The 21,013-nt window shown below is 35.4% G+C and overlaps 1 protein-coding gene across 2 annotated transcripts in view; it reads left to right on the forward strand.

Annotated features, from left to right (window-relative positions):
* NTN4 (netrin 4) overlaps window positions 1-20,227 on the forward strand; it is a 96,861-nt gene extending 76,634 nt beyond the window's left edge. The window contains exons 6-10 of one of the 2 annotated variants that reach the window (XM_090272671.1): window positions 4,671-4,884; window positions 5,249-5,364; window positions 12,565-12,633; window positions 13,916-14,086; window positions 18,862-20,227. In XM_090272671.1, the coding sequence (XP_090128797.1) occupies window positions 4,671-4,884; window positions 5,249-5,364; window positions 12,565-12,633; window positions 13,916-14,086; window positions 18,862-18,998 (707 nt within the window). In that variant the 3' untranslated portion in view covers window positions 18,999-20,227. The remainder of the gene's footprint in view (window positions 1-4,670; window positions 4,885-5,248; window positions 5,365-12,564; window positions 12,634-13,915; window positions 14,087-18,861) is intronic. The other variant, XM_090272672.1, reaches the window with a different exon arrangement.
* The last annotated feature ends 786 nt before the right edge of the window (window positions 20,228-21,013 follow it).

Genomic DNA, 21,013 nt, shown 5'->3' on the forward strand with positions numbered 1-21,013 from the left:
TAAATAAAATCTTTTAAAAAATTTTTGCATAACATTTAGCAAGTATCTAAATTCATTATTTGAAGGGAACCTGTTGTAAAATTGTTTATAAAAGTATCCATTTCCTCTATTATATCTGTTTTGAATGTTTTGTATTATTATTTCAGGTTTTCTTATAACGGTACATATCAGTACAGAATATACTGTTTTAAATTAGCCATCTGCATTTTTAAAGAAATCTTTGACATTAAAAATTAAAAATGACATTTTAAATACTTTTGTTTTGCTAATTTTGTTGTGAGAGCAGCTTAGGGCAAATGTTGTCTAACAAGAAAGCAAAGCTGCAGTAAGGATTTATGTCACTCCAGTTGGGTTGTGACTTTGACATTCATCATAATGAATAGCTAAAAATTAAGTGCTTGGGTTGCATTTTAGGATCAACCATCAATAAGAAATATACATTGGAAAATGAGAACCTGAACCAGAATTAAGAAAAACCTCTTATTTTTCCCCAAGCAAGAAGGAAATATATTTGCATTTCGGAAGAAAGTAAGAAATGTAGATTATGTGTGCCAGACGTTGCCTGCTGTACAAACTTCAGGAGATAGGTATGCAAGGCAAGCCTCGGTGTGCAGTCTGAGAAGTATGCTGTGAAAGATGTCAGGGCCTTCTGCCTGGAGCGAGTTCTGCATAGTTTCCAAGTGGTATTTTTATCTTGTAATTATGTAAAAAGTCACATTGACAGAAATCTACTAGCACATGTGATAGAATCACATTCTTCTCTGGCCATTCCTGAAATGTGTGTAGGTTTTAAAATATATGGTAGTACAGAGAGGTGAAGTCCTAGAAAGGCCTGAATTTTCTGTCAGAGGAAAAGATAGTGGCAGTAGTGGAATACCACATATTGCACTAGACGTGGACCTTACAACATCTTTCTTCTGGTTCCCTTATCTGCCGTCAAGAACCAAACTGACTTAACTGAGTGATAAGGTAACTACTGGTTCTTATCTCAAAGTGCTGAAATGTTTATACTGTAGTATGTGATTTCCTTTAAAGTCTTCACATAGCACTTTGATACATTCATGCTATATAGTCTACATTCTCCCCAAATGTATGATAAACTTCAAACTTCAACTGCTGCCGTGGCTGGTGTGGCTCAGTGGATGGAGCACCTGCCTGTGAACTAGACGACTGCTGGTTCAATTTCCAATCAGGGCACATGCCTGGGTTGTGGGCCAGGTCCCCAGATGGGGGCATCCCAGAGGCAACCAATCAATGTTCCTCTCCCTCTCTTTCTCCTTCCCTTTCCCTCTTTCTTAAAAAATAAACAAACTTCAAATGCTTTCTACTCAATGCACACTACAGACACGCTGAACTTCTCACAGTCCCCAATAGGCCATGCCCTTTCATATATGATTCCTACACGCTGAAATGTCCTTCAGGTCAATTCCGTAAATGCTTATTTGGCATCTACCAGACATTGTTCTGGGGCCCAGAAAACAAAAATAAGAAGATAACAATCTTTCTGTCAATGAATTCAGAGTCTAGTAGTACAGGAGACAGGCATATAAACAAATAATAATGATGTACTGTGATATACACGAAACAGAAATATATACAAAGAACAGAAGCAGCATAGAAGAGAGCATTGTCAACTGTCTGGAGGGAGTGGAACAAGAAAGCATGTCATGGTCCAGATGGACGAAGGTGGCGAAAGGCAATGAGGTCACGCCAGGGGACACTGAGGCATGAAAGAGTTTCACATTTTCAGGGAGTAGCAAGTGCTTTCACATATAATGCAGAAACTTATAATGCAATGGGGATGAACTGTACACTTTAAAACAGTTCAGCTGGTACATTGTATGGTATGTGTTTTTTAGCACAATTAATTTTTAAAAAATTATTTAAAAGAAATGCAATGGGGAAGAGTATCTAAAGACCAGGCTGGAATAAGCAACTACCTATCTTCCCCTCCTTTTCAACTGCTAAGTCCTACTCATCTTTTAGGATCAGCTTGGATATCTAGATGAGCCCTCCTTTCTGGTCCCTATGTAATTTCCTCAACCTGTGTTCCCTTCCTCTCGGCCCCTATAGCACTTTATGTAGATCTCTATTGGAGTACTTACCAGAGTATAGAAATTTTTTGTTTACATCTGTTTTCCCAACAAGACTATGAGTTTCCTGAGGGCTGGCACCATTACTTATGCCAACACAAATCTTACAACCTACAACTCTATAAGAATTATTAATTGAATTAATTAGTTAATTAACCATGTGCCAGACACTGCACTGTTTTATATACATAATCCCCTTTCATTCTTACAACTGTAATGAGGGTAAATATTATTCTCATTTCCATTTTACAGACAAGAAAACTAAGAAAATAAGAGGCCAGGTATCTTGCCAAAACCATAGTTCATAGTTGAGCATTAAAGCCAGATTGAAGCCAAACTTGGATTTTAAGTACAAAGAAAGTAATCAATAAAAGAAGTTTCCAAGGGAATAAAGGAGGGAATGGGATCTAGAATATTAGTTGAGAAGACTTAGCAGGAAGTTGGCCTAGTAGGTGTCAGGCTCTGTGCTATGCACCTTGCTGAAGTAATTTCATTTAAAATAATTTTATCCTCATGGAATCTCCATATGATATAGATATTTCACTGAGGAAGCAGAGGTTCAGGAGAGTTAAATTTCTTTCCCAAGATCACAGAACTAGTGTGTGGCAAGGCCATAAACTGAGATCGCTCCCAGAATTTTTCATATGATTCTCAGAGAAAACTGGAAAGATAATGAGATTTTGAGGTGGAGAACAGATTATCCAGAGGACTTAGTTGATTAGAATTTTTAGACGGAGAGGTTATGGTGAATTAAGGAGTCTGGGAATATTTGGGGACAGCCACTGTGAGAATATTTTTATTAAAAAAAAAAAGCCAGGTAAAATTGAATAAATGGGTTAAATAAGCATCAGTTAGGGGACCCAACTGAGGTTAGGGTACACAAATTTGTGATGAACCCAATAAACACATTTTTAAAACTTTGTTCAACTATTTTTGGTATCCCAGCAACAAAGGAAGTATTAGGATTGTCAAACTGAGCTGTGAGCAGTTGTGGAAGCTGGGAGAGCGCTGAGGGGAAGGACTCTTGATTAATATAGCGAGGACTTGCAGAAATGGCTGCCCACAGATTCTAGTCTGAGGAGCTGGATTTAACTCCACGTGTCTTAGTCCATACAGGCTCTACTATAACAAAATGCCACAGGCTGAGCAGCTTATACAGTAAACATTTCTCACAGTTCTGGAGGCTGAAAGTCTGAGATCCTGGTGCCAGCATGGTTGGATTCTGGTGAGAGCTCTCTTCCAGGTTGCAGACTGCCATTTCCTGTTATAGCAGAGAACTCTTTGCTTTTCGTACCCTTATAAAGGCACCAATCCCATCACCTCATGACCATATTCAAACCTCCCAAAGGCCCCACCTCCAAATACCATCACATTGGGAATTAGGCTTCAACAAATGAATGGGGGTGGGGACACATACATTCCATCCATAACACATGCAGATTAAATCCGTTTTCCTTCTTATCAAACCTGAACCCTCTCAGTTGTACGGGACTGGAGAAACAACCAACCAAAGTCACTATAAATTAATGACTTTAACCTCAAATGTGGCCCTTATGCTGCCTGGCAATTATACTTCACTTCCTAAGTCTCTTGTTCACTTTTCCATCCCCATTCTTCATCATCTCTGTCACCTGATGACCTGGCTTCCTATCTCATCCAGAAAATAAAAACAATCAGAAGAAAAACCCCACCAGCTGCCACCATTTCATCTATCTGCTCACCTACATCCGTGTTCATACGCTTCACCTTCCATTTTGTCGCTATGAACTGATCATGCTCCTACGCAAGGCCAATTCAGTCTCTTCTACACCAAATCTCCACCTTTCTCAAGTGTGAGGAAGTGTTCCCCTTACAATTTTCCCATCTCTCTTTTGGTCTCCAGTTTTTCCCTTTTTACTGAATCATTTCCATCCACCTTGAACATGCTATAATTTCTCCCATCTTAAAACAAACTACTTCACTTGAGTTCACCTCCCGATTCAGTTTTAGCTGCCACCACATTTCTGTGCCCTTATAGAAAAGCTTCTCAAAAGAGGTGTCTGTTCCGAGGCTCACCTTTCTCTATTCCCATTCTCTCCTGAGTCCTCTTCAATTAGGTTTGCCACTCACTGTTTCACTGAAACATCCAATCAAGGACACCAATGGCCTTCATGTTGTCAAATGCAATAATCCATTTCCATTCCTCATCTCCTTGGATCTGTCAGCATTTAACACAGTTGATGTTGCCTACCACTTTGAAACTTTCTTTGTTTGGCTTCCAGAACACCATACTCATAAGTTTTTTCCTATATCATGAGTTGCTCTTTTTTTGTCTTTGTTCCCATCACTCAACCTAAATCCATTCATATTTAATGTCTTCAATTTTATAATAAATGATGTGGTTTGTTTTGCAGCAGACATGCTTTTCTGAATTTATCGTCTTATTTGTAACTTAATGAGATTTTATTCTCTGAGCATACACCAACTGATGAAAGGAGGAGCCTCAGAGATATGCTGTGTGCTGAAAGGAACTTTGGAGTCGCCAGGCCCACTCTGTACAATCTGCTCAGCAGTCCTTGCGTGTCCTCTCTGTTGTAGTGTGTTCCTGCCATCCAGTTGGATCAGCTGTCCTTCCTTTCAGCTCAGTGACCTTCTGTGACCCCAGCAACGGTGACTGCCCTTGCAAGCCTGGGGTGGCAGGACCGCGCTGCGACAGGTGTATGGTGGGATACTGGGGCTTCGGAGACTATGGCTGCAGGCCCTGCGACTGCGCAGGGAGCTGCGACCCTCTCACAGGAGACTGCATCAGCAGGTGAATGCACGTGGCTCTTGCTTTCATCTCTGTGTCTTTCATCTTCTTTGGAAGATCTGGTAGTGATATGGAAAATCTTGCATGCCATCAGTGAGAGCAAATATCTCTTTGCACAGCTCTTTAAAGAATTGTTGTCCAATTGAGAATCGAGTCATTTGTTCTTGCAAGATTCTAGAGATGGTCCATTTCATTTTGTAAATTAAAGTATTCTTCTTAACAATAGGCCCTTAAAATAATGTTTATTTCTGAAAAGTGAAAGGATGGGAAGGTAGTTACAAAGGTTTGAATCTCTATAAATTTACTCATTTCATTCAAGTTCTGAAAAATTCCTGAGTAATGCATTCATTATTTTCTGTTTTATTAGCAGCGCAGACATAGACTGGTATCATGAAATTCCTGACTTCCATTCCACTCAAAATAAGAGTGAACCAACATGGGAGTGGGAAGATGAGCAAGGATTTTCTGCACTGCGACATTCAGGTGAGACAATAGTTGTATTTCCAAGTCTGGTCTTTTTCTTTTTTTTTTAATTGAATTTATTGGGGTGACCCCAGTTAACAAAATTATACAGGTTTCAGGTGCACAGTTCTACACCACATCATTTGCACACTGTATTGTGTGTTCACCACCCCAAGTCAAGTCTTCTTCCAACACCATTTATTCCCCGATACCCTCCTCTTCCTCCTTTGACCTCCCTTCCCCACCCCCAGCAATCACCACTCTGTTGCCCATGTCCATGAGCTTTTTCTCTTCTTTTTTTTCTTTTTTGCTTAATCCTTCCATCCTCCTCATGCCCACCCCCCTGACCCCCGGCTGAGAGCCTGCTGTCTATCTGTGAGTCGGGACTTGACCAATAGTGAGTCATAGCAAACCAGAGAGCAGCTTTTGTATCTTATAAAGGAACTCTTTAGTTCTGAGATTTAATAAAGTTGTGACTGCCACCCCATAAGGATAAGACTATTAAATATAACTAAGAGATATTTTAACAAGCTTTTATTTATTTTTTATAATTATAGTAACATAAGTAATTAGTATAGAAAATTTGGAAAATGTAAAACAACACAGTAAAAATAATTGTCACCCAAATCTCTTTATCCCACTGTTATTACTTTGCTGTGTTTCCTTCTCTCTAAAACACACTGCTTTAGGCCCTGACATGCATGGTTCAGCTGGTTGAGTGTTCTCTTGCAAAGAGAAAGGTCACCAGTTTGATTCCCAGTCAGGGCACATGCCTGGGTTGAGGGTCTGGTCCCTGGCTCGGGCTCATGAGAGAGGTAACCAATCAATGTTTCTCTCCCCCTCTTTCTCCCTCCCTTCCCTCTTTCAAAAAATAAATAAATAAAATCTTTTAAAAAATTATGAAACACATTGCTTTGCACAGTTGAGTGCTAACTGAATATATCAGATTAGGAAAAGTACAGGTCCATTTAAAGGAAAAATATTCTTACCTAGGTAACTTAATATGTACAAACCAAAGGCTAGCTGTGAACTCATTTCTATAGCTTTTTTACAACTAGAAAACAAAAAAACAATTTTACAAACTAAATTTAAGCCAAATAATAAAACTAATAAAATTTAAATGAACATTAATTTAATATGAAAAATGATTTTTAATGAAGCCAAAACACATAAATATGGTTCTTAGAATTTACTATGACTTTTTAGAATTTACTATTATTTTCTATGGCTCAATCTTTCTGTAATGTTTACTGTTCCTTCATTTGAAGAGCATGCTGTGATATTGTTAGGAATACATAATTTCTGTGTTCATCCTGCCTTTATTCTTTTCTCATAGAAAATTGAGTGGTTCTATTTAGCACCAAATTGCTCCTTAGAACGTAAAAGCATGAACTCTTGTGTCAGTATTTGGTTTTAAAGTGCTTACCAAATAATCCAAATTAAACTTAAATAAGTTTTAAAATATTTTTATTATTAAACATTACAAATGCCAAAATGTTATATAAAAACACATATACACACCTTTTAGTGTTACCAAATCTTATACTTTGCCATAATTGTTTCATATTTTCATTTAAATTTTAAAGTGTTATACATACACTGAAGTTCCCGGTGAACCAGTCTACAAGATCAGTAGCCTCTCTTACTCCACAGAGTAACCACTACCTTGAATTTTGGTGTTTATCATTCACCTTCATGTTTTTATTATATATATTATATATATATATTATATATATATTAATGTCATGGACATAAATTATCTGCACTTTCAAAACTTTTTTTTACCTGAATATGTATTGATACATTTTTTAGTTTGTCCATTCTATTATATGTATATGCCACTTTTTATTCTCCCATTGTTCGCCATTTAGGATATTTGCAGTTTCCAGTTTTTCACTATTATGTATAATGCTACCATGAATGTTCTTAGCTGTGACTTCATGCGTTTGAGAAGTTTCTTTAGAGTAGGGGCTGGCAAACTCTGGTCCTCAGGTCAAACCTGGCCTGCCATCTATTTTTCTACAGCCTACGAGCTCTACCTGCTCTAAGGTTTAAATGGTTACACTTCAAATGGTTACATAAGTACCTACACAATCTCTTTAACTTTTCCTCTTGGCCCACAAAGGCTAAAATATTTATTATCTGTCCCTTTACAGAAAATGTTTGCTGGCCCTTGTTCTAGGGCATAACCTAGCAACTGTTGGGTCATGGGTGTATTTATTGTCAAATTTACTACATATTGCCAAATAGCTCTCTGAAGTAGTTGTATAAATTTGCATTCCACCAGCAAAGTATGAGGTCATACATCGTCAGTAATACTTTGTATTTATTCAACAAATTTTTATATGGCACATAACAGGGGCCAAGCACTAATCTAACTCGTTAATTCAGGCAGAGTTTAACCCAAGTTATTGGACTTCTAAAGTTAATGTTATCGGACTTCTCAATTTTTGCAAATTTGCTGGGTGTAAAATAGAATTCTTGCCATTTTAAATTGCATTTTCCTGATTACTAACAGGTTTGGTAACTTTTCATGGTTTCTTGGTCATTCAGGTTTCTTTTTCTGTGAATTTCCTATCTGTAACTTTTTTACTAATTTGTAGAAGTTATTTATAAATTCATTCCTTCATCCAACAAATATTTGAGTACCCATACTATGTGCCACTGTTGAAATATAGTAATTGAGCAAAATAGACAAAAATCCCAGACTCTGAGGAGCCTGTATTCTTGCGGAGGAAGACAGCTAAAAAATAAGTAAAATATTTTATATAATGATGTTTAGTGTAATAGAGAAATAAAAGAGGGATGGGGATGAGGGATAAGAAGTGCTTGGGAAGAGCATACTTTTAAGTAGGATGATCAGGGAAAGTCCTATGAAAGGTGGCACTGGAGGAAAAAACAAAACCTGACGGAGGTAAGGGAGTGAACTATACAGATAACAGAAGAACAAGAGTTTACAAAAAGGACCCAGTAAATGCAAAAGCCCTGAGGTGGGACTAGGCCTGGCTTGTTCCAGAAACAGCAAGAAGGCCAGTATGGCTGATGCAGAGTTAGAAACTACAATTTTAATACATTCTCGTAAAGAACTTATGGACCCTTCAAGAATCAAGAACCCAAATTTGAGAAACACTGGTATTTGTAATATTATATCATGGTTTTTTTCACTTAACAATTTTATGATCATTTTCCTAATGGTTTCATTTTAATTCACAACAGGGAAGAAGGTGGGAAAGATAAGGTAATATGAAGTTGTTGTATTTATCTTTTCACATTTGACAAAGAAAAAAAAACTTTCCCATTATTCTCCCCTTAATTCTACATAATCTGATTTCTGATTTTAATAACCACTTTTGAAAGGTTCCTTCCATTTTTCTAACATAATGATGTTCATAATTCTCCAACTTTGTCTGCTTAAGCCAATCTGTAAAAATCAAGTTTTAAGACATTCATGAAGTGAGTCGTCGTGGTACCAGCGAGCTGGCAGCACACTAATAAAGCACTTAACGTGCTGGCTTCAGACTGACTCCAGACTCTCGTGTTCACAACAGCTGTTAGGTCTATGATGTCCCCAGAGAGCCTCTGAAATTCATCTGGATGAGCTCCAGATTGTGGAAGGCATTGTTCCATTTCCTGCTAAATAGCAATATTTCCATTGGGTATAGAATAGTACTCTTAGATGCCTTTTTTTCAATAGAAAAGTAATCATCACTTTCCTAAGTGCTGTGATTTGTTCTCAAACATATGCACCTTCCTACTTATTTACCTACCATAAGTTTCCATAACTAGGAATGTAATATCCTATACCAACAAGATACTCTTAACTTCCGCCACTTCTTGTGAACATTAGATGTACAATTTCACTTTCTGTACAACAACACTGGCTTTTGTACCAAAGAACTGTAAACAATACTCTCTCACTCTCTCTCCTCTCCTTCTCTCCAGTCTCCCTCTGTCTGTCTCTCCCTCTCTAACATTCTAATACCTTGGTATAGCTAAATAGGTTTGCCCCACCTTCTAGATTTCTTTTAAGAAAACAAATATAGGCTGAAGCCTGAACAACAGAGATTCATTCAAAAACAACTTTTAATGTCCGATTTCTTAACATATTAAAAGGGGGCACTGGAAAGCAGCCAGAGAAAGATCTTTAAATAACAGACCTACATATGTTCTCATAGGCTGAAAGACGAAAGAGAAGAACATTATATTGAGGAATAATATATGCCATTTGGAATTCCATTTGGTTTTATAACATAGTAGTTACTATACTGTCCTGCTTTGGTGGAAAAAATCAAAGGCTGTGGGCTGTTCACTTAAGTTACTATAATTTATGAATGAGTAATCATCTCTGCTATGTTTAGATTAAAAGCAATATTATTTAGCAAATCACAACAGCTGATTTTAAGTACCTTTGATTTCTCTCACTATTTAATTCCACTGTGATTTTCTGCTGGCAGATCTCATTCCCTGATTCCTAGAGAAGCTATAGTTAGAGCCAGTAATTCACTGTTTTCCCCATCACTATGTGTCTCACCAGAATCCTACTCTCATTCCCACCCAAATGTTCTGTCAGCATCTCTAGGTCATTACAGTCTTCTCATCATAGACCTCTGCTGTGTTTTGCCTGGCCAGATTAGTTTCCCCTTCTTTCCCACTATTTCTGTGATAGCTCGACCCAGTTTTCCTTTGGGGAAGCACTCTTCCCCCATTTAATAGACTTTTGCAGAGGCCAATCAGATATTCTGTTCCTGGAATTTAAATCTTTTGCTGAAAGTGACAAAGTCTGAAAATGATTAGAGTTCGTGATTCCAATAGTGAAGCTATAAAAGAGGTTCCTAAATCTCTGGACTCTCCTGTTTCTTGTCCTTTCCGGGTTCCAGTCCTTCAGCCTTTTCTCCTGTCATGAGCTACTCCACAGGCTTTCAATAATTAAGTCAGACAATGGATTGCTATCAAAAAACCTTAAATAATACACTTTTGAAATCCTCTCCTTCTCTTCACTTCCCTATTTCTCTTAGTGACACTACACTCCTCTCTTGTCACCTTGGCTGAAAACTTCGAATTCGTTTTTATGCTTCCTCTTCCCTTACCATTGACAAGACTTGTAGATTCTGTCTCTGCAGCATCCCTTGATACTTCTTGCTATCTAGATCCACAGCCACCTGTTAGACCCACATTCCATCTGGCTTAGAAAGACAGTATAGTGGAAAGAACAGGGGTTTCAGACTCTCCCCAAACCAGACTAAAAATCTGGCTTTTTTACTTGTCAGCTATGCTACCTGAATAAGCTAACTGATTACTCTGAGCCTTCATTGTTTCATTTTTCAATAATACCTATCTCATGAAGGTTATTATAAATATTAAACAAGATCATATGGATAAATTCCTTACATAGTTTATGGCCTATAGTTGGCATTCAGTTTAGTTACTATTGTTGTTATCAATTTCACTAGCTTCTAATTGTTCCCTGCCTTCATTTTCTCTTCATTCCAATACTTTTGATATGATAGTGCCAGATTAATTTTCATATATATATAGTTTATTACTGTATTTTTTCCATTACCATTTATCCCCTCAAAACCTCTTCTACCTCCACCCATGCCTCTTCCCCCTGCATATATATACACACACACACATATATATATGTATATATATATAAATTTAACTAACTTCTTTAAACTGATAGCTTTGAAAACTCCCATTTTTCTAATGAGTTAAATTCAGGCCTTAATTACATATCAGTCAAGGTCCTCCCTGATACCTTCTACTATTTCCCCACTCAGTCTGTACCTGGGAGAAACAGAACCACTGACTCTTCCATGAACACACTCTGCCTTTTCTCTTTTATTTTTTTTTCCTCATCTTTTTATCTCTATATTCCTGTCGAATTTTTTTTCAGATTTTATTTATTTATTTTTAGAGAGCGGGGAGGGAGGGAGAGCAACATCTATGTATGAAAGTTACATTGATCAGCTGCCTCTCCCTCACCCCCATCCAGGTACCTGGCCCACAACCCAGGCATGTGCCCCGACTGAAAATCAAACTGGAGACCCTTTGGTTTGCAGGATGGCTCTCCATCCACTGAGCCACACCAGCCAGGGCGATTCCTGTCAAATTTTTACATATTAGAATCTTATGCCAGTAAATAACTGGAAACACATTAGTGACTGCCTGGCACAGAAGCTCTCCTCAGTAAATGTTACCTGCTGTTATTGTCACTGAATGCCTATGAAATGCCACGCAGGAAAGAAAGAGGGGCCTGGTGATGAAAGGAGTAAAATTGTATCTATTTCTTAAATCAGTAAGAATGAAAATCCTATCCATTCTGGGTTCTAGGAATATAAAGATGAATAGAACATAACCATTGTCCTCAAGGATTATAGTCTAGAGAGGAAACAGATACATAGATAAGTATGAGAATGCTATATATAGAGTATGTACAAAGGCATTTTGAAAGTGTTCCACAAGGCCTGGCAAATCTCTCACACATAACTGTAATATTTAATTGTAACTGTTGGTAGAACAGATACTACTTGTTCTTCAAAGTCCATTTCAAATTCTTTTTCAGCTATGAAACTTATTCCATCTCCTTAAACATGTGACCTCCCACCCAAGCATTTTGTACGTGTCTTAGAACACTTATCACTGCTTATATACTTGCTTTATTCATCTTACTGAGTTGTAAGCCTTAAGGCAGGAGTTGAGCCTTGCTCATATTTATACACTCTGAAGTTTATAGCCCCATGTCTTGCTTACCATAGGGGCTCAATAAATTTTTTTTAATCAGATGGCATTACCTTGAAAGGACTGTCCAATTGCTTTACTTTATTTTCTTTAACTTTTGTTGTGGTAACCATTTATTCTAAAAAGATAATTGTGTTTTATAGGTTATCTAATTGTTTTTTTATAGTTGTTCCTCCTTTCCATTAGCATGAACTATATTTATCGCAATGTCAATTATAAGCATTAAATTATATTAGTATTTCTACATTTCTATATTGCTCTTAAGGCAGTACTTGATGGGATAATAACTAATTCACTTCAGGAAGTGACTGTTTCTTTTGAATTACTTCTCATGTTTTCTTAGTATTTACAGATTATGTTGTATGAATCATTCAAGCCTTAAAGAGTTATGTTACCTAGATTTACTTGCCGATTTCTCTTTTTTTTCTTTCTCTCTTTGTTTCTAAATATCTAACATCATTTCTCCTTTAATTTCTGTAGGTAAATGTGAATGTAAGGAACAATTGTTAGGAAACTCCAAGGCATTCTGCGGAATGAAATATACATATGGTGAGTTTAAAGTCCTTAAATGCTTCTGAAAATCTACTCAAACTAAGTACAAAGATCTTATTAAATACAATACACCTACAGACTTGATTGGGGGGAAGCCACCCCTCCCCCATTCACTGAATTAATGAAAAAAAAAAACTTGATTTATTTGATTATTCCTTTAGCAAATATTTATTGAGCTGTCCTTATGAATAGACAAGGTCCCTACTGTCTTTGAGCTTACAGTCAAATGAAAAAAAATGCCCCCTAAATACAAAAAGTAGCCGTTTAGCATTAGCTATGTGTGAAGTGCTATGCTATGTACACTTCATGCAATTACGTCACCAGAATTCTAATCCAAACTTTACCTCTAACCAACCAGTCATGCAAACTTGAGCACTTCACTTAATTTATTAAAACTTTCCTCCTCACACATAAAACAAAACTGGATGAGCTCTTACGACCCCTTAGAAATCTAAAATTTCGTGATTCTAAAAAGGCAGCTGTCTGACAGCTGTATGGATATAGGACCAGCCAGGATAGAGTTCACTCATTACACACAATCTTTCATCAAGATATAGATCAGCCAGTAAGAACTCTCTAATAACATAGGATATTGCATCCAATGTTCCTTAGGTCTACTTTCTTTCCCACCCCAGTTTATTCCATTACTTAATCTACCCCCCCATCCATTTCATAGATGTTAGAGCATAATAAAATCACGAGTCATATAGAATATTGGAACTCTGTCATTATGTATAATACTTAGAAGGACAGCCTCCCTAACCCCAGTCAGCCTGCATTTTATACCAGGGAAAGAAGATAAAGTAATCAGTAATATTATTTAATCTCTTTAGAATATTCAAAATATATTCTGGTAGTAACATTTGCTTTGTGTCATAACATTATATACAATCAGCCAGAACAATTTAATATAGTTAGAATCTAAATTAAAAACCAGGACAACAATTCTACTTCCTATGTATCTTCTTTCTATTTAGTTGATAGCTGAATGTGTTTAAGATTACACTTGCAATAGGCAAATGACTAATATTCTTTTAGCATAGTAATATGGGAATGAGTAGGAGCTGAAAATATCTAAGAAGGAAGAGTATAGTTGATTTAAATTAGATGAAGCCAGTACAAAATTCTGAACCTAATGATTTTTAAAGCTAATTTCCACATTCTCATCATCATTAATTCACTTTCCCATTATACTCTGAAGTATATATTTAAGTTGTTCAAACCTCAAAAGATGAAATGAAATTTATGCATTTTGACTTTTGGAACTGTGTTGTTACAGTGCTGAGAGTAAAGATTTTATCAGCTCACGATAAAGGATCTCATGCTGAGGTCAATGTGAAGATAAAAAAAGTCCTAAAATCTACCAAATTGAAAATTTTACGAGGAATGCGAACATTATATCCAGAATCATGGACTAACAGAGGCTGCACTTGTCCAATTCTCAATCCTGGTGAGCATTAGATTTTTCTAACTTAATAACTACCTTCTCTCTGCTGAATTGCTGTTTGTCTTACATTCTCTGAACCACAAGCTAAATAAACTCTGCAAGAACATCTCTCCTTTTCACATCTGACTTCTGGGGAAAACCCAAATGAAATTCTTTGAACTGACATCAAAAAACTATTTCTCTTCCAGGTGCTCTATTAAAGTATAATACTTTAAAATCCATCAATATAATATTCTCTGCTCTAAAAGAGAAGTCTCAGATTGGTTCCAGGTGTCAGTAGCATAGAAAGCACTTTCATGAACTTATCTGCCACTAACACTTTATCTGAAAGCTAGGTCCCATTACGGTGTCCTGGGTAGAACTTGCTCCCAAAGGAAGCTCAAATGCAAAATTCCATCTGTGAAAATAATATTGAATTCATTTTTACTATTGCATGAGAAGCATCTGTTTCTCCTGGATAGAAAACAACTCCCAAGTTACCTTATTTTTCATTAAATGATCATTCTGGTTTCAAACTAGAAACAGCAGAAATAAGCAAGCAAGCAAGCAAGCAAACAAACAAACAAAAAACCTTGTAAAACCTTGGCATGCAGTGAAATTTGTACTTTAACATGTCATGGCAGAGGTAGAGACAAGCAAGTAAGCAAGGGATTCAGACCTTTACACTATAAGTATGCTCCTCATACTGTGTCATAAACTGCTTCTTTTTCTCTCTCCCTCATTAAGTTTGAGGATGGGATTTAGATTTTTGATCATCGTGTCCCCAGAACCTACCATTAGCATCCAATAATGGTAACATAGTTGCCAGATAGTAAGTTCTAGCAAAAAAAAAAAAATTTTTTTTAATCCTCTGTACTTCCCTGTTCATGTTATTGCCATCTGTGTCTTAATGGCATTATTGAAACAAGTGCATAATTTCCCTGCGGTATATAATTCCTTCCACATGTAAGTCCAAAAAACAACAGTTATGTTAATAATAAGTTGTTTGTGGTCTTTGACAAGTAAATTTGAGAAAAACAAACAGATAACTAAGAGAGAGAAAATAAAATATCTCCCCCAACCCAAACCATCTAAACAATGAATCATATACATTTCTTGACTTTATTTCTACTGTTAATGAATCTTTCACACTCTTTTATACCCCTTCAGTATTTTGTTTTAATTGATTTTAATTCTAAGAATAAAAGACATTTGAAATAAATAAATAAATAAATAAATAAATAAATAAATAAATAAATAAATAAATAAATAAATATAGTTGCAAGAAATAAATCAAGTAATCAGAATCTTGACTTTTGAATACAGGAAACGAAGAGTCATTCACCTGCATTCTATTTCCCAAACATCTATGTACACGGGCCTTTCCTATAAGCCCTTTCTACTGTCTTGGCAAAAGAAAAAAAAAAAAAAAAATCAGCCCAGTTTTTTAGCCAGACATTAAAAACAAAAGCTTTGACCATCTGATCCACCCTCCAGGAAGTGAACTATACTTCCTAATCAGGTTTCTGCCAAACAAAGAATCAACTGAGTTCATCACAATTGAAAGCATAAGCACAATTATTCAAAGAATTCTTGAAAACATGTTTACTCACTTTGAAAAGACTGGAACCTGCCAAAGCAAAACCAGACACTCTTTCATTTCACTTTTGTTTTTCCATTTTTACAAGTTCAATGGTTAAGGCCAAAGAAAGCTGATAAGAAAAATCTGAAACCTAACATGCAAACTTGCTTCCTTTGCTACTTTTGAAAAGAAGCAATCTAATTGGGCATCCCTGAAGATTCATTTATTCCTACAGTCATACACACTTTTAGTCATTCATCAATTGTATATTTTAGAACATCAAGACTAGCACTAAATCGTTATGTATTCTTTTCTATGGGTACAAAATAAATTTTGTGTCCTCAAACATGTAGCAAAGTAGATGTCGAAAACATAGAGATAGGAAAATAAAATGCAAATGCTAACAACTGATGAAACAGATAACACTGTTTTATGCTAATTTGCAGCATGATGTGGTACCATCACTTATAGATTTCTTCAGTACCATTTTTATTAGTTTAATTTATATTTATACTTTAAATTAATGGCAAATTCCTATATTATTTACTTTATAGTTTCAAAATAAATCCATTTAAAATACTACACTTAATATTAAATATTCCTAAAAATTATTTATTATAATCTTTAATGATAATTTTATTATTTTAGGAATAATAGAAACTATCAAAAACATTATATTATATTTTAACTGGTCTGTTAATTAAATATTGGGATTTTTTCTCATGCAGAAGCTATGGTTACCCTTTAAAGAATTTAAATACCTTATAATTCATCTTACATTTGTGCTCCCCAATGTTTAAACTTCTCTATGTCATTATTTTCCTTTTATTTCTTTTTTTTGAAAACATGATCATAGCTATCTTTAAATTTAGGATTGATTTATTTTAATAACCTTTTAAAGCAAGCTTTCATCCTTTTAGAAGCAATATATGTACATTATAGAAATTTAGGGGGAAATTTTTAAATTTCACATTTCTGCCCCCAAGAGATCATCTGTTAACATCTTAGTGAAAATCCTTCCAGATCTTTCTTTGTGCATGTATATGTCATATTTTTTAACCAAAATGAAATCATCATATATATTTTAATCTACAACCTACTTTATTCAGTTAGTGCTCTTTATTGTCAATTTGTTTATTTTCATATAATCTAATACTCAGACCATGTTCCAATTTCCCAACTGATCCCCAAATGTTCTTTTGAGCTAGTTTTTTCTTGCCAATATTCAATCCAGAATCACACACTGTATCTGGTTTTTAAGTCCCTCAAGTCTCTTTTATTCAAATATAGTTTCTTTCTTTCTTTTTAATGATTTTATTTATTTTTAGAAAGGGGGAAGGGAGGGAGAAAAAGAGGGAGAGAAACATCAATGTGTGGTTGCCTCTTTGCGCACCCCCAACCAGGGACATGGCCCACAATCCAGGCATGTGCCCTGACTGGGAATTGAACCAGTGACCTTTTGGTTTCCAGGCTGGTGCTCAATCTACTGAGCCATACCAGTTAGGGCCCTCTTTATTGTTGTTGAAGAAATTACTGTTGTTGAAGAAACCAAGCCAGCTGTCCTGTAGACTGTCTTACCCTTCTACACTTGTTTGTTTGGTTCCTTGTGGTGTCATTTAGCTTGTCCCACTAACTCCTATGTTTTCTGTACTCTTGAAAGGAAAGCTTGATAGAGTCATGATAAACGTTTTGGCTAAAATTCATTATATACTTCATGTTGGGTACTTGATGTTAAATCACATCAAAAGACATATAGTAAGTACCTGGATGACCCACCATCAGTGCTGCTAAACTTGACCCTTGCATTAGAGGCATAACAGTCTGATCTCTCTACTGGGCAGCTTTGTTTTGTTTGTCCCTTTTGAGACTAGAAAACAATAAGTATGGTGCTACTTAGTCACTATGTAAACATCAAGTTTCCCATTAGCCATTCATTTAATGATTTTATCACCAATTCATAATCCCTTCCTGAACCAATAATTTCATGGAATGGCATTTTTTCTAGGTCATTTCAGTGAATAAACAAGAATATATATATATATATTTTTTTTAACTATGAATTTAAATTGATATTTTCAATGGAATTTTAACATCTGGTGTTTTCCCTTAATTTGACTTTTGAAGTATATGTCTTTTTATCTTGGAAACTTTTATTTTATAAATACAATTACTTATTTGCTTATCCTATAATATTAGTAAAAAATGTTTCAAAATACCAATATTGATATTACTACAAATATATACTGAGGTAGATTATCATATTTATTTTAATTACTATGTAGATAATGAGACTGTCTTTTCATTTGTGTGTGTGTTTGTTGTCCTGAGAGGAATTTTTTTTTTAAAGATTTTATTTATTTTTTTAGAGATGGGGAAGGCAGGGAGAAAGAGAGGGAGGGAAACAGCAATGTGCAAGAGAGATATCTACTGGTTGCCTCTCACATATCCCCAACTGGGGACCTGGCCCACAACCCACCCATGTGCCCTTACTGGGAATCAAACTGGCAACCTTTTGGTTAGCAAGCCTGTGCTCAATCTACTGAGCCACACCAGCCAGGGCTGGAATTTTTAATTATAAAGTAAGCAAAGTCAGCTCTAGGTCTTGTCAATTCTCTCCCTTTTTAAAAATGTATAACAAACATCCTATATTTTGAAAGCACATTGACTTTATTTAGGAAATATGTGCTATTTTGTATAATCTGTAACTCTCTTCCAATATGTTTTCCCAAATGGTTATTAAACTTTTATAAAATTCTCCTTAATATACACTACCATAGATAATGAGTCCCCAAGAAATAGATTTATAGCAGCATGTTAAGTGCCTATGGAATCCTTCCTTCTTTACCATAGAGGGTGGTATAATATAGAGTATTAGTTCTGTAATCAGATGAACTGGAGCTTATGTCAAAGGACTGCTACTACTGAGAGACACTGAGCAAGTTCTTAATCTTGCCAGGACTCAGTTTCCTTATTTGTAAAACAAGAAGAAAAATAATACCTACTTCTATGGTTAGTTTCAGGATTAATGAGATCATACATGTAAAGCACTTAGCAAATGCTTATTAAGCATCAGCTGTTCTTGTGTATTATTCCCTATTTCAACAATGAGTATATAAAACCATTAACTATGCATACATAAAACCTGAAAAAAACTGAAGTCATGTCTCCCATCTTCAAAAAGTCATGACACTATATGGCTCCCTTTGTTCTCTTTTAGGTTTGGAGTACCTTGTAGCAGGACATGAGGATGTAAGAAAAGGCAGACTAATTGTGAATATGAAAAGTTTTGTTCAGCGATGGAAACCATCTCTTAGAAGGAAAGTCATGAATATTTTAAAAAGAGAATGCAAGTAGCAATAAAGGTATACAGCACATAATGGCACTTCTCTCTGTATAAAACACAAACCTATTGGAAAGGACACCTCAGTAATAAAACTGGAATTTTTTTAAGTGCCAAAACGTAGAGGAATGTTCCAATGCATGGGCCTTGTCTAACCTATTTCTTTTGGATCCATGCTTAAATACACTTTGCTTCATAAAACGGAATAAAAAAAAAATCTACTCTGATACCTGTTTTGTATGGAACTGATTCTGAAATTCCTAACTACTAAGAATATTTTAATAGCAGTATGATATTGAACAGTAATCCATTAAGCACAATACATATAACAAGGACTCCTCCCAACTTCAGATATGTTACTTCCATTTGTGCTACTTAAAGTAATTAATAAGGTTTTAAGGAATCCCCAACCATTCTATCAGGAAAGGTGTTTCTTAAAAAGAGCCTTCTCTTGCGTGATGTGTGTGAGCTTCGGTCTGTGGTGTTTTAAGAGGAACCTCTCCACATATGTATAGTACTTCTTTGTATAAAGCACTTTACTGCCTGCCACTTGTGTACGTTTGGAGATGCTGTTGACAGCAAGAAAAGAAGAGGGCGAGTACAAAAACCTACTGAAACAGAAGCACTGCCATGACATGTGGACACGAGTGATCAGATAAAGAAAGTTGTATTAATTGACTCTGAAAATGTGGAAAAACTATGTGAAGATGCAACCTTAAAGGAGAATATGTTTGCATGAAGTTTCAGCTTCAGGCTAGAGACTTCAGGCTAGAGATTATAGATGCCACAGTTATTAGCCATGATGAAACCTTTTTAAAAACTAAACAAAAGGAGACTTTAAAATAAGAGCAAGAAATCATAAGTATAAAAATATGCTTCGGCCAAAAGGAAATGAATGTTAAATTTTTAAAAGCTCACTTATTTACAATGCACTGTATACACTTCAAAAATTCTTGTAGACACAGAATTTGTTTTATTTTTGTGTTTAGTATTTAAACCTGAATATTGAAACAGTTTCCTTCTTTTCTTTATTAACAGTATATGGTCATTTGTATTTACTCATTTTTTGACACAATGTATGAGCTAGTTCGCAAAATTACAGTTTTTCATTATTATTCATCTTCTGTACCCCTGCATAGTCATTCTCTATATAGTTTCTTCTGTACTTGAATATATAAAACATGAACCACAGTGCCATAAGATTAACTTCACATAAAGAACATATTTTTTTCTGAGGTCCTGTGGACTTGCAAAAAATATATATATACATATATATATATTGCTTTGTTAATTTTTTATATGTAATAAAGAAATATTATCTCCTGATTTCTGTCTCATTTTCTGATCAACTCTTTCAATGATGCTAAAGATTACCTTCTCTTAATGAGGGATCTCAAATCTAAGTCCTTAGATTAAGAAAATCAAACAAGGGCTTAGTGTTTCTACTATGTTACTATGGAGTCTGTGGATGGAATGGATGCTAATTCAGATGAGTTTAGGTTCTGCAGCATTTGGACAAAAACTTTTTTTCATCAGATGCATTGCATTTTTATATTACATTTACTTTTTAAATAGTTTTAAGTGATAAAAATTTACTGCTGAAAATACAGAAAACTATAATGAGAAAAACACCTATGATTTCAACCATCCTGTGATAACAGCTGCTAGCATTTTATTTAGTGTCTGTGTCGCTTAGATTGTCTTCTATGCATATAGATAACCTTTTGTAGAATTGTAATTATACTATACATTTTCTAATGAAACCTACATTTATCACCTGTAGCATGTCTCTCGGCTTCTTTCCTATTTCTATCTTATCCTAGTAGGCAGAACACTATCTAATAGGGTATCTTTTACAAGCAACTTACAAAATATGTTGATAAGTAAATTTTACCAAGAAAAAGATTTAAAATATCTTTCTTAAATTTTTTAAAATTTATTTTTAGAGAGAGGGGGAGGAAGGGAGAAAGAAGGAAAGACACATCGGTGTGAGAGAGAAACATCAGTCTATTGCCTCTCATACACACCC

This window comes from Furipterus horrens, unplaced genomic scaffold (genome assembly GCF_987537825.1).
Source record: "Furipterus horrens unplaced genomic scaffold, mFurHor1.1.pri manual_scaffold_4, whole genome shotgun sequence".
NCBI classification, from domain to species: Eukaryota; Metazoa; Chordata; class Mammalia; order Chiroptera; family Furipteridae; genus Furipterus; species Furipterus horrens.